At 37.7% G+C, this 14916-nt stretch overlaps 1 protein-coding gene across 9 annotated transcripts in view; it reads left to right on the top strand.

Annotated features, from left to right (window-relative positions):
• The first annotated feature begins 985 nt into the window (after positions 1 to 985).
• Positions 986 to 14916, top strand: part of LIN54 (lin-54 DREAM MuvB core complex component) — a 126246-nt gene continuing 112315 nt past the window's right edge. For 2 of the 9 annotated variants that reach the window (XM_077143008.1, XM_077143014.1), the window contains exon 1: positions 986 to 1137. Coding sequence is in view for 5 of the 9 variants with exons in the window: in XM_077143010.1 (XP_076999125.1) it covers positions 1868 to 1889 (22 nt within the window). In the remaining 4 variants the exon portion in view is untranslated. Of the gene's footprint in view, positions 1138 to 1357; positions 1890 to 3023; positions 3360 to 14916 lie in introns of those variants that run through there. The other 7 variants (XM_077143012.1, XM_077143011.1, XM_077143010.1 and 4 more) reach the window with 6 other exon arrangements.

Here is a 14916-nt window from a genome sequence, read left to right on the forward strand (position 1 = left end):
GTAGTTGCTCGACATTTCTAGCTTCATTTAATCCTCAGAATCCAGGGAAGTTTTGTCATTTTTATTTTGTAGATGGGAAAAGAAACCTGATGAACACTATATACCAATGAGGGTAGGCACGAGGATTAAAACCAGGACTGCTGGATTCCAAAGTGATAGCTGCTGGAACTACAACCTAAGTCTTACCTCCCGGACGCTACTGCCTCTCACATTGACCTTTATGTCCTCCGTATTCCATGTGCAGTTAAGGACTGTACTACACCACTTACCTTTTAATCACACTCTTGTGTTTTTTATAGTTTCATCTGTGTAGTGCTTGTCTCACCCAAAGCAGTTATTAACTGAATAATCTCTCAGTGCCTGTTTACCCCACTCCAAATTTGGATCTTTCTCTTATCTTATAATAAAGGATATATTGAAAAATAAAATATGAAAGAAGGAAAAGGTGAAAAAATACAAAGGCCGTTTTTTTGTGTTAGCCGCAGTGTATAAAGCACAAGAGAAAAAAGTCCTTTTCAAGATAAGTTTAATTCTGCGTGGTCTCTCAGCGATTATTTAGCGACCCCAGCAAAATTAGTGCCTAAAAAACGAAGAGAAGTGGCATTTGTGAATATTGATCACTTGCCCATCTCCAACCCCCGTACATCAAAGAGTGGCGAGATACTGGAAATCGCAACCGCAGCACCGTCTTGGTTACATGGGAAGCTAGATGAGGCAGTCTCTTTCCAACCGCAGGCGCGATCTCCTACCTCCCCTCCCAACCTCAGCCTGATGGAACCTTCGGTGCTAAAGCTTTGACAGAGCGCACAGTCGGTGTCACGTGGAGCCGGAGCGTGCCCACCGCGCCCTGCGGAATGACGCAATTTGGGTTGCCACGGGGTGGAGCAAGGCGCCGCGGAAGGGGCGGGGCGAAGGAAGCCGGCCGGGAAGGCGGGGCGGGCGGAATGGAGGGGTGGGCGGAGAGGGGCGCGCGGGCGGGGAGGGCCCAGCGTATTATGGGATGCGGCGGTGGAATGGCGCTGGGCGCGTGATTTTGAACAAACCCGGGTCTGTGTCTCGGAGGCGCCGCCGCCACCGCGGCTGCTGGGAGCCCAAGAAGCGCGGCGCGAGGAGAAGGCGGCGGTGCCGCCGGCTTTGGTGAGTGTCAGCCCCGGGGGCGGGGGTTCTGGGCGGGAAGGGGGCGCTGGCCCCCGTTGCGGGTGGCGAAACAGGCGGAGGCGCGGGACTGCCCCCTCCAGGGAGCCCAGGCCGACGGACTGTGGCTGGGAGCGGGAACCTGCCGGCTAGGGTACGCCGCGCCCCATCCCCGGGCCGCTGGGGGCGGGAGGGTTCTCGGAGCTCGTTCCCTTCCCGCTGGCTTCCTGGAGGGCGGCTGTCACTCGGCAGGGCCAGCGCTGTGTGAGCCTGCAGTCGTTCCCGGCGATCCGGAGGAGGGACTCCGGCGGCTGTTGACACACACACACAACTGCGCGGCGAGAGAAGCCTGTGTGTGTCGGCCCCAGGTTTCTGGGAACCGGTTTTGTTGCTGTGTCATTTTGTACCAGCCCCTCCTTCCTAGTTGCCCGCCGCCCAGCTCTTTCTACGCCCCTTTGTATGGTCCCTTCTTCGTGTGCGTCCGTTTTCCTCGCGAAGCCCACCAGCCAAATGTCATAATGTTCCCGAGCTGCACTGGGAAAGGGAGCGGTATGGGATTTTGCTTGGCCAAGCAACGGTAAACCTAGTGGAGTGCGGGTAGAAGAGGCTGTCGGTAGGAAAATAGTTTAAGATAAAGAACTGGAGAGACTGTAAACACAACCTCAAGCAGGCTTGGGCGATTGGGCTGAATGGTAGATGCCACTTGTTTAAGCCTGAATCTTCCGATTTGTATATGGAGTTGTCATGCAAGCGAGGTAGGGAAATGAAATGATTTTTCAACTTCTACCTCACTTTTCTTAGACAAACTTTTAAAAAAGACAGTAGAGTGGCCTTATTGGCAACCTTGAAATTCAGTGTATTTCAGATAGGTCTTTTAGATCTTCTGCTGTAGTTGAATGGTGTAGAATTCAGCTTTTGAATAAGTAATTAGCACATTCTTCCTAAAATTATCAAAGGTGGCCAATTTACTTTCTATTTTATGCTGGTTTCATCAAAAGCCCTGCAGCAAGTCTAGGGTCTTGTGCTAAAATAAAGCAAGCTGCCTATTTTCACCGTGTTGAACAAATATATCAGAAGCAGATGTATTTTTAATTTGGCGATTTAGATCCTAAGAAACATTTGTCAAATAATATTAGGTTAGCGGTTTATATTCTATATTTTAGAAGTGGATTATTCATGAACGTTTCCACTTTTTAAAAATATCTTTAAATTTAGTATTTTTTAACGTAGCTGCAATTTTGACATCCTAAACCAGTGACAAACAAATTAGAAGCCACAGTGTTCATGGACAGAAAAAAATTAAGTGGAGAGAAAAATAGTTTGGAGTTTATTTCTTAGACAGGTGTTGAAATTTTTATTTTAAGGAGGTAGTTGTTTTGACCACAGTGTCTGCATGAGGATTAGTGCCTGTAATTTACTTAGGTATCAGAGTTGAGACGTGTATATTGGAAAAAACTCCTTCTGTCAAACTAGTTCTGACGATGATGTAAAATGTCAGAGTTGGTGATATTAAAGATCTTGATTTTTTACGGTCTGAGATGGACATAGTGGAACGCATTCCATCATCCATCTCAAGTTGCTTTTCTGACATGGAGTGGTCCCTTATTGCCCCTATGCCACCTTTCGCTTGGCTCTTGCTTTTCACAACAAAAATATGCCGCACTTGGGACCCCGCAGGTAGCGTGGCTTCCTTTGGCGATCCTGCGGGCCCGCGGGAGCACCATTTTTCGTCCTGGGGTGAAAGGTCTTCCCGTAGCCTGTGCATTTGTATCTCCCGTGCGCATTTGAAGGTTGGCGGGGCGGGCGGGTGGTTTCCCCGGATATGTGGGTGTGCGCCTCTCGGGAGAGGAGGGTTGGGGAGAGGAGGAGGAGGAAGGGGGAGGTTACTGGCGGCGGCGGCGCCGGCGGCCCGGGCTCCGGCTGTCGGGGAAGCTGCTGAGCTGTGATGGTGATGACGAGGTGAAAATGGCGGATCTTTCGAAATACAATCCCGGCCCCTGACATACCAGAGGCGGCGGCAGCGGTGGCGTCGCCTCCCGGGCCCCAGTCTCGGCCTCCGGGTACCCTGGAGCGCTCCGTTTGGGCACACTGAGAAAGGAAGCGGCTGACCAGACAGAGCTAGCGTGCAGAGGCAAAACAAGCACCGCCTTCACTCGGAATTGCTCGGGACCTTCTGGAGCGCCTACCTCGGAGCTTGAGGGAGAAGAAAGCGACGGCCGCTGGAGGTAGAGGAGAAGGGGCTACCGGAGGGCTTCTCTGTCTTGAGATTTCTTTATTTTGGGGGACGAGGGTGGGCGCAAGGGGTAGGAGGAAGAATTGCGTTGTGGGTCAGGGAATGACTTGTCTGGAGTGCAAAGAATCAGTAACCTCGTAATGACATCAACATTATTCTTTAGGGCTCGAGTTTGCTCTTATACCTAGGCTGCTGCTGGGGCCTAGAGGAACCGCTAGCGCTTACCATGATTTCCTGATTTAGTATTTAAAATATTCACTTTGGGGGGGTTAGTTTGGTGATGTTCAGCAGTTTATGGAATTATAGGTTTCTTCAAGGAAGCAGAGTATTGGTACTGTATTAGGTATTTAAGGTTTGTGTGTTAGGTCATAGTCTACAACTTGTTGGGGTGTGGACGCTCACATCGTTTGAGCATATGGATCAGCTGTGGTCTATATTAAAATGTTGTCTTTTTCTTTTATGGCTCTGCTATCCATAGAGAGAAGACCCATTTGCCATTGCCTTTTGGCAAATAATAAATTGAGATACTGTCAATCGTATGTCATACCCATGTTTTTCAGGGAAGTTCTTCCTGCCCCCATGTAATGAATTCACGGAATAAAGTTTTGGAAGATTTTGCAATAGTTCTTACAATCCAAGTGATATCCAGCTCTGGGAACTCTATTTTGGTACCCTAATTTTGTCTTTGTTAAGGAGAGTTGTGGTTATTCTTAAGGTACCGTCACCTTTGACTTGTTGCAAGCATTTGATGTGAGTACATTAAGTTGGTAAAGATGAGTTAAGACCTCTGCCTTTTTCTAAACACCAGACTTGTTAGTCTTTTGTTTAGAGAGCTGAGAATTGAATTGATTGACTTTATAAAAGCCATATTTTAATTCTGTGGGTTATCTGACGATCCATGTATGTTTTAAAATTATGCTGTAGGATCCCTAAGGAATCTGTGTCCTTGCACACACTTTTATACCTTAATTTGAGGCCCTCTGGTTCTTTTCTAGCTTTTGTAGTGGAAGGTTGGATCAGTGACGTTGATGGTATGAAAGTGAACAGAAAAATAAATGTTCAAAAAAATCCTCACTGGTATTGTTTATAATTAGCAGTAATAATTTTCCTTATTCAAATTGCCTACAAAGATGATGTCATAGCTATGTCATAACAATATATGCATTTTGTAGTGTCTTCTGCAGGGGAGGGGGATATTGTGTGTGTGTGTGTGTGTGTGTGTGTGTGTGTGTGTGTGTGTGTGAAGCTTGGGCAGTTGGTTTCTCACTAGAACAAGGAACAGGGAAACATTTAAAAGAAATTACCTATAGATACTAACAGGATTTAGTTAATGAAATTTGCTTATCATTTGATGTTCTTATATTACCCAGTTGGAAATTATTTTTGTTTTTATAGAGTTTATGTTGCAATTATTTGGGCCTTGCCAAACCAGTAGCTAAGTTAGTAATAAGACTAAGAATTTAAAAAGTAATGAAAGAGGGAGATTAAAAGGCTTTTTCATTGACTTTCTTTTTCTTTTCATTACAAAATCACAGAAGGTTATTGTTCTTTTTGTGATTATCTGTAAAGACCAGTTTTAAGAATTGTGGTTAGGACATTGTCTATTAATAATTAAAAGTGTGTCAGAAAGAAATGAAGAATTATCCCATTGGAGATAGAACAACTTTTTTTTGGGAAAGGAGTAGTACAGATTTTCATTACTTTTTCCAAATATTATTTAGTGGGGGTCTATTATGTGTCACATCCTGTGCTAGGCACAGGGGATAAAATAACCTCAAAATCATTGTCTCAGAACTTCCAGTTTAGGAATCATTAAAGGTAAAGTTGGGAGGATAGTTTGGGTGGAGCCTTAATGTAGAAGGTCTTAAGAGTTACAGAAAACTTTTAAGTAGAAGAGTAGGAGAACCTCAGCAATGTGCTCTAGGAGATAAAAACCTGTAGCTGTTATGTAGTATGAGTTACTTGTAGGTGAGAGGAGATGGAGGTAAAAATACCATAGTAAGTTTCAAGCTTTGGAGTTTTCTAAACTGATGGTTGTTGGGTTAAGGAGCCATTGTAGGGATGTAATCTGCATTAATATTTCAATGGAGAGAGACATCAAAGATGACAAGAACATAAGTCCTGGTGTTTGGTAGAATGTTGAATGCCATAAAAAAATAGATCAGATGTTAATTTAGATAGAGAATGAGCAAAAGTACTTATAATTGAGTTAGACTGTACCACATAATTATCACAGTAAATTCAGGTTTCTTATAAACCTACAAGTCAACTGAAGCTCAGATAGGTTGTGCTTGGGGTCACATGATAAAGAACCATATTAGTCTTAATCATGGATGATATATAGTCAGTCCCATTTTAAAAGGAAATAATTGTGGATTCCCAGGATTAGCCTAAATGATTTTTATATTTTATTTTGTTAAAATACTTAATTTTGGGATGTATGTAGTAAGTATATATTTCTTGTCCTTACTGATTTTCCCCAAGTATAAATCAAAAGTAAATTCACAAATGAAATATAAGCAAAAGTGTAAAACCAATGAAACAACAAAACAAATTAGGGTGATGGAGGTTACTTCGCTGAAACTAAATCTTTCTTTGCATAGTGAATATATTAGTGTTCGCTGTAGCACAGGTATGCAATTTGTACCACTGTGCATCCTGTGATGACTCAATTCCTGCATCATTTTTTGAACATTGCAAAGCTTTCATCCTTAAGTCACAGATGAGGTGGTTTGCTTTCACTTACCATATAAATCCCTTTTGTGCTTTTCTCTTTTGCACACTCTAACTCTAGTTCCATTGATTTTGAATATGATGTGGTTATGCAGATGACACAGGCTACACTTTTTAGATTATCAAAATGAAAATATAAACTTTTCAAATCTTCCTCAAGAACACATGGCTTATTGATTATACAGCATGTATGGACTGTATGTGAAGATTTGTCAATAAAAGTATTTAAAAAAAAAGAAAAAGAACTCATGGCTTACAGTCTGCTGTTCCCAGTTTGAGAATCATAGTTCTGTACCTAGTTCTTGTGGTGTTTGATTTTAGAAATCAAAGCTAATGTCCAAGCAGTATAGTTAACCAGTTATTACTGCTGTTATGTTCTGGGTTCGAAAGTACAGTTCTTAAATATTCAGATTATTTCAGTCTATTTCAGTACAGTGATAGGTCACTACTTCAAATCACATACAAGACTGAAAACAGTTGTTCACCCAGACCGTCATCCTCCCATAACTAAGAAAACAGTGTTTTAGCAGTGGTACTATTCTATAAGAAACTCTTTAAAAATGTAAAAGCATAGAGTATATGCCATTTTCTGTCATATTTATTTTCTTTTATATTTAATTCACTTCTTTACATTGTCACCCTTCTAAATCAGACCTCCCAGTTATTTCTGTGTGGAACTAATTGCTATAATAGACTTCTAACTGGTCTCCCTACCTCCAATCCAATAAAATACTGAGACTATGGTAATCCCCCTCAATGTATAGCTGTGATCATGTCACTCCTCTTTTGGTTTCTAAGCTCTTTCAGGGCAGGACCTTTAATTAATTTCCCATAATGTCCTCCACAAAGTTGGGTGCAATAAGTATTTATTAATTAAATGACAGGATCATAAGCAAGTTAAAAACAAAGAGAACTTTGTAGATTTTAAGACTAATTGCAGAAGTATTGGTTAAAAGCTAAATCTGAATATTTAAAAACTTACTTACTCAGCTTGTTAGCGTGCCTTATAGTGATATGGATTTGTTTTTTTTTTTTATTTGAACTGTCATGAAGTTCCACAGCATCATATAAACCCCTCTTACTCAAATATAAGAAAAATTTTCTTCAAATTCAGTGTAAAAAATTCTAGAGATTTAGATGACACTCCTCCATAATGATTTCATTATTCCTCACATTTGTATTGAAAGATTATTATTTGCTACTTTATTTCTAGGTACTAGGATTAGGGGTACAGTAGGCTTCAAGACAGACAAGTTTCTGTTCTCATGGAGCTTACATTCTAAAGGAGTGTGTTGGGGGAGAATCAGACTGTATTTACATAAATAGGATACTTTCTGATTGTTACAGATGCTACGATGAAAATATCAGGATAATGCGATTAAAGTGCCTAGAGCAGTAGGGTTGAGAGTGGGGGATAGATAAGTCTTAGAATCTTAATACAGACGAGACAAATTTAGAAATCATTTGAGTTTGTGAAAGTGATGTATCTTTAACTCATTAGACTTAAGCCATTCAACCATATTCAACCATGAGGGGAAATACTTATTTTATTGGCTTCTAGGAACATACTTTGCCTTAAGAACTTTTGTTTTACAAGCTGAACATATTGGAAGCATGGGGGAAATATATGTCACAGATTCTTTCCGTACCTTACCTTGACAGATCTCCCCTCTTATGGGTGAGGTAAACTAGATAATGGTCTTCAGCCCTTTTGGACTGTGAAAGGTGGGAATATTCTCTTTTTTTTTCTTGGAAGTGGCCCTCAATACAGTGATGATGACATTGCATGTGCTAGTACATATCTTCCATTCCTAAGGGATAAAATTAGGGTGATGATTCATTTAACTAGATGGCCAAACCCTTTCCTGCCATGCCACAAGCTCCTTTTGAGGGTTTCTTTTAGCACAGGCCACCATGCCTCGCATGTGACCCTGATTGAAGCAGAGATGAACATCTAATCATAAGGCAGTCATCTGGAGTCTGCTCAGTGGTTAATGAGGTGTCCTGACTCCAGAACTCTGCACAGTGGTTTGCCCTATACTACATAGAGACTGGCCAAACCAATCGGACCTTTTCTTTTTAGAAGTTGGGACTTTGCTTCTAGTTCAAAGGGGAGATTCCTAGTCCTATAATTCCTAGTCTCTTTTCTCAGAGAAAATACAAAAAATCATTTTCTTACTAATAACAGAGCTTTCAAAATATATGAAGCAGAAACAGACAGAACTATTTTTGACAAGGCTGCTGGTTTAGTTTTCCTGCACTGCTCAAGCAAATACCTTGCAATGGATTGGTTAAAACAACAGAAATTTATTGGCTACAGTTTCGTGGCTAAGAGAAAGCACAAATTAAGGTATCATCAAAGTGATGCTTTCTTCTGAGGATTGACCGGCTGCAGCTTGCTGCTGGTAATCCTTGATCTTTGGCTTTTCTGTTACATGGCAGTGCTTATGTTGGCCTTTCTGTTCACTTCCGGGTTTTGGTGAATTTCAGCTTCTTGCTTCCTGTGGCTGTCTCTCTCTCTTAACTTCATTCTGCATATAAAGGACCCCAGTAATAAGATTAAGACTCATCTTGATTGAGGTGGGTTATACCTTAACTGAAGTAAGCTCATCAAAAAATCCTTCTTTCAATGGGATCAAACCACAGAAATGGATTAAGTTTAAAAACATGTTTTTCTGGAGTATATACAGCTCCAATCCACCACAGGTGCCAATCCCACTCAATTGGGAAAGAACAGTCTCTTTAACTATGTTGCTGGAAAAACTGGATCACCATTTGCAAAAGAATGAAAATGGACCCCTACCTGACACCACAAATAAAAATCAATTTGAAATGGATAAAAGACCTGAATATAAAAACCAGAACTAAAAAACTCATAGAAAAAAATATAGGGAGGCATCTTTAGGACTTTCTGTTAGGCATTGGCTTCTTATACATTACATCCAAAGCACAAGCAGCAAAAGAAAAAATGGATAAATGGGACCTCATCAAGATTTAAAATTTTGGACGTTGAAGAACTTATTATCATGAAAGTAGAACAACACCCTACACCATGGGAGAAAATATTTGAAAACCACATATCCAATAAGGGTATAATACCTAGAATATATAAAGAAGTCTTTCAACTCAACAACAAAAAGGCAAACAACCCAATTCAAAAATGGGCAAAAGACTTGAACAGGCATTCCTCCAAAAAAAGATATACAAATGACAAAAAAAAGCACATGAAAAGATGCTCAACATCCTCGTCATTAGGGAAATGCAAATCAAAACCACAATGATATACCATTTCACAGCCACTAGAATGACTGCTGTTTAAAAGATGGAAACATTACAAGTATTGGAGAGGGTATGGAGAAATAGGAACACTCGTTCATCCTTGGTAGGAATGTAAAATGGTGTAGCCCTGTTGAAGACAGTTTGGTGGATCTTCAGAAAGCTAAGTATAAAATGACCATATGACCCAACACTCCCATTGCTGCGCAGTGCTGTATATATATCCAAAAGAATTAAAAGCCTGGACTTGAACAGAAAACAAAACTACAAGTAGCAAAGGTTGTGGAGAAATAGGAACACTCATTCATTCTCAAATTGGTGAGAATGTACAATGATGCAGCCTCTAAAGAAGACAGTTTGGCATTTCTTCAGAAACCTAAATATAGAATTACTGTATGATCTGGCAATCCCTCTATTAGGTATATACTCAGAAGAGTTGAAAGCAGGGACTAGAACAGATATTTGCACACCATATTCATAGCAGCATATTCATGATTGCCAAAAGATGGAAGCAACCCAAGTGTCCATCAATGAATGGCTAAACAAAATGTGGTATTTACACACAAGGGGGTATTATTTAGCCATAAAAAGGAATGGAGTTTTGAGACATGTGACAACATGGATGAATGAAATAGGTCAGACACAAAAGGGCAAATATTGTATGATTTCACTGATATGAAATGATTAGAATGAGCATATTCATGGAGTCAGAAATTAGAATATAGGTTACTAGGGTCCAGGATGGGGATGCAGAATAGGGAGTTAGTGGTTAAATTCTGCAGAATTTCTGTTTAGGTTTGTGAAAAATTTTTGGTAATGGATTATGATGATGGTAGTACAACATTATGAACGTAATTAACAGTAATGAAATATATATTTGAATGTGGTTAAAAGGGGAAATTTTAGGTTTTATATGTGTTAGTAGAATCCAAATTAAAAGAAAGAATTCCATAGGACTGAACAACACAAACAAGTGAACCCTAAAGTAAACCATGGACTATAGTTAATAGTACATTTAAAAGGATGTTCTTTCATCATTTGCAAGAAGTGTACCACACTAATGCCAGGTATTAGTAATAGGGTGGTATATTGAAACTCAGTATGTAGTGCATGATTTTTCCATAAACCTACAACTTCTCTAATAAAAAAGAAAGTATTACAAACCTTTTAAGATTTCAGAGATGTCATTTGGGGAAAAAAGTTGGGGTGGAGAATCAGGAAAAGCCAGAATGTTTATGGTTTTATAAAACGATCAGTCTGAAAGATGATGTTTTATTTATTTAATCAAATGTGCACACTTTCCCTGACTTTTGGATGCCAAGTGCACAAATAAAGGTATTCATGGAAAACAAATGGACAGAACCAAGAGGAAATCTAGACAATTCAGTCATATTTGAGGATTTTAATACCCTCTCTAGTTAATAAAACATTAAAAAATCAGTAAAGATATAGAAGATCTGAACAACTCTGTCAACCATCTCGGCATTATTGACATTTATAAAAGTTACTTCTCAGTAACTACAGAATACATATTCTTTTCAAGTATACATGGAATGTTCACCAAGATAAACCATACACTGGACCATAAAACAAATCTCAGATTTCAAATGACAGCAATGTTACAGAGTAGTATATTCTCTGACAATAATGGAATTAAATTAGAAATCAATAAAAGGTTATTTGAAAATCCCCAAATATTTGAAAGTTAATTAACACAGTAACTGTATTATCCCTGTGTCAGAGAAGAAATCTTAAAGAAAATTGGAAAACATTTTGAAGTGAATGATAATAATATATAGAAATGAGTGGATGCGGCTAAATCAGTGTTTGGGAAAATTTATAATATCAAGTGCTTATTAAGAAAAGAAGAAAGGTTTAAAATTAGTGATCTGAGCCAGGAGTTGACACACTTTTTCTTAAAAAAATTTCAAATAATAATTTAGTCTTTGCAGACCACATACGTCTGGGTCACATATTATTCATCATCTTTTTTTTTTTTTTTTTAAACCATTTAAAGATGTAAAAACCATTCTTAGCTTGAGGGCACATACAGACAGGGGCCTAATTTAGTCTACAGGTTGTAGTTTGCTAAACTCTAAGCTAAGATTCCATCTAAAGATTCTAGAAAAAGAACAAATTAAATCTAAAGCAGAAGGAAGGAGATAAAGATAGCAGTCAGTGAAATAAAATGGAAAATGAGAAAATCAGTGAAACTATAAATGGTTCTTTGAAGATCAGTGAATTCAGTAAATCTCTAGCCAGACTGATCAAGGGAAAAAGAGAAGATACAGATTGCCAATATGAGGAATGAAAGAGGAGATGCTTCTACAGGTCTTACAGGCATTAAAATAAAGAAGTGTTATGTACAACTTGATAACAGATTCTACAATTTAGAGGAAATGGATAAATTCCTTGAAAAATGAAACATAATCAGATATCAAAGAGATAACATAAATCGCCTTATATCTGTTAAAGAAATTGAATTTGTAGTTAAAAACCTTCCTACAAAAAAAGGTTTATATTTGGAGGGCTTTGCTGTTGAATTCTACCAGACATTTCAAGAAAAAATATTAACAATTTTACTCAAACTTTTCCCAGAATCAGAAGAGGAAGGAACATGCCCCAACTCATTTTATGCATTTATCCGGCTACAAAACTAGACAAAGACACCAAGAAAAGAAGACTACAGATCAACATTTCTCATGAAGACAGACAAAATGTTTAACAAAATATTGACAAATACATTTCCAAAGATCATGATGTAAGTGACCGTTTCTACCATAAACTGAGAGATGGTTAGGAGATCTAACGTATGGGCTTTGTGCCTCCTTGTCTCCCTCCACAGCCCCTGAAATGGAATTTTCCCCTTAGAACCCGTCTAGACAGACCTACAACTGTATAGTGTACATTCTCGTTGATGCGTATACCAAATAGGGCAGATGCTGCTGTTGACTTTCAGGAACAGCCCTATCCCTGCTGTAGAGTCATCAGAAAACAGCAGAAATAAGTACCAGGTGAGTGGTTGGAGCTGTTTGGCTGAGAGGCCTTTGGTTCACTTTCTCAGCTTTCCATGTTCCTGATGAAGCTACAAAGGCTCTGTCCATAAAAGTAAGCCAATAATGGAAATAAACAGTAGATTAAACCTCTGAGTGTGGTTTATTTTTATTATATATTATATATATATATGTATATAATTATTATATATATATAATCGTGTGTGTGGTTTTTTCTTCTGAAACTATATTTTATTTAAACCCAATATAAGCACACTATAATTATTGTTCTACAACTTTCATATCCCTTTTTTTTTGTTGTTTGTTTGTTTGTGTCTTTTTTTTTTCATATCCCTTTTAACTGTATGTTTTGGATAACTTTTTATATTAACACTTATACATTTACCTTATATTTCTCAATGGCTGCCCATTATTCTCTTACATGGATATACTATAATTTATTTAACTCACTTTCCTATTAACATAAGGTCATTTGTTATAATAGACAATACTTCAATGAACATACATTCATGTACACTTTGCATATATGAGTAAGCATATTTTGGAATGAATTTCTTGCAATGGAGTTGTTGGGCAAGAGTGAGTACAGCTTATAATTTAAGAGATATTTTAAATAGTAAATATTTATATTCTCACAATAATATGTAAGTGCTTGTTTTCCCACAGTTACCAACACTGTACATTAACAAGATTTGAAATCTATGTAGGTTGAGAAGTGAAGAGTTGTATCTCATTGTTGGTATCATTTTTCAGTTTTTAAATTGTAAGTGAGGTAAAATAAAAAATTATACATCCAGTTTATATTTTTCTTGTGAATTATCTGTTTATATCTTTTACCTAGTTTTTTCTATTGAATTATTTGTCTTCTCACTTTTATAATTTATTTTAAACATTAAACAAACTAGTCTTTTGCTACTTATGTTGCAGATATTTCCAATTTGTTTTAAAATGATTTTGTGTGGCACTGTGCTATGTACTTTTTTTTTAATTGCATGGGCAGGTACTGGGAACTGAAGTAGGGGCTCAGGAATGGCTCGTGAGGATTCTGCTACTGAGCCACCGTCGCACCTCCCTAAAATGATTTTGTGGGAGGTGTAATTTATATATATTATATATATAAATTATATCATATATATTATATATAATAATATATATTATATATAGGGTGTCCTATAAATTATGTACTTTTTATTCAATTAAATTTATCAATTTGTTTCTTTATGGATCACAACATTTTTGTCTTCTTACATTGCTGATAATGTAATTACTGATCTCAAGTTTGTGAGAAAAAAGTTTCCTATATTTTTCTAAGACATTTAAGGTTTTATTTTTCTAACATTCAGATTTTTAATTCATCTTGGATTTATTTTTGATGTAAGGAGTCAGGTTAGAATTAGTTTAATATGTTTTTCCAACTGGTTAGCCAATTGTTTCAATACCGTTCAGTGAACAATTTGTTTTTTCCCCCAAATTATTTAGAATGCCATTTCTTCATAAATTAATTTTCCATATGTTTAGGTTTCTTTCTGGTTTCTTGACTTGGTTCTAATTATTTCTGTACATTCATACACCAATAGTATTATAAATACTATGGCTTAAAAAAAAACTTTCATGTATCTGGTAGGACTAGCTCTTTTCTTTGATTCTTTGTTTTCAGAGTTTTTCTTGATAGTCTTTCATTCTTATGTAACTATGGCCAATAAAACGGTTATGTTCAGAAAAAAAACATATAGGCACCATTTACAGATATGTGTATGCATATGTATTCGTGTATGTGAGTGTGTTAAATGCACATATGATCATTTATTACTTTGCTACACTATAAAATAAGGTGGATGAAAGAAGTTTCTTAAGGCAACATACTTATGGTATATGACGTATTTTATTAATCATGAATTTAAAGTACTAAGCAGTGATCATATTGACATTTTATATGATTGTAAACATATTTCCCTACTCAACTTTTTAAATTGATGTTTAAATTTTTTTAAAGAAATATAACTGCAAACACAAATATTCTTAACATATAATCATTCCGTTCTACATATATAATGAGTAATTCACAATATCATCACATAGTTGCATATTCATCATCATGATCATTTGCATCAATTCAGAAAAAGAAATAAAAAGGCAAGAGAAAAATATACATACATACCATACTCCTTACCCCTCCTTTCTTGATCACCACCAACCATTTCAATCTAAATTTAACATTTGTTCCTCCTCTTATTTATTTTTATTCGTATACTTTACTCATCTGTTGATAAGGTAGATTAAAGGAGCATCAGACACAAGGTTTTCACAATAACAGAGTCACATGAAAACTATACCATTATACAATCATCTTCAAGAAACATGGCTACTGGAACACAGCGCAACATTTTCATGCAGTACCTGCCAGCCTCTCCATTACATCTTGAGTAACAAGATGATGTCTATTTAATGTGTAGGAATAGCCTGCAGGATAACCTCTCAACTTTGTTTGGAATCTCTCAGCCATTGATACTTTATTTTCTCTCATTT

The sequence above is a fragment of the Tamandua tetradactyla genome, chromosome 24, assembly GCF_023851605.1.
Source record: "Tamandua tetradactyla isolate mTamTet1 chromosome 24, mTamTet1.pri, whole genome shotgun sequence".
Taxonomy (NCBI): Eukaryota; Metazoa; Chordata; class Mammalia; order Pilosa; family Myrmecophagidae; genus Tamandua; species Tamandua tetradactyla.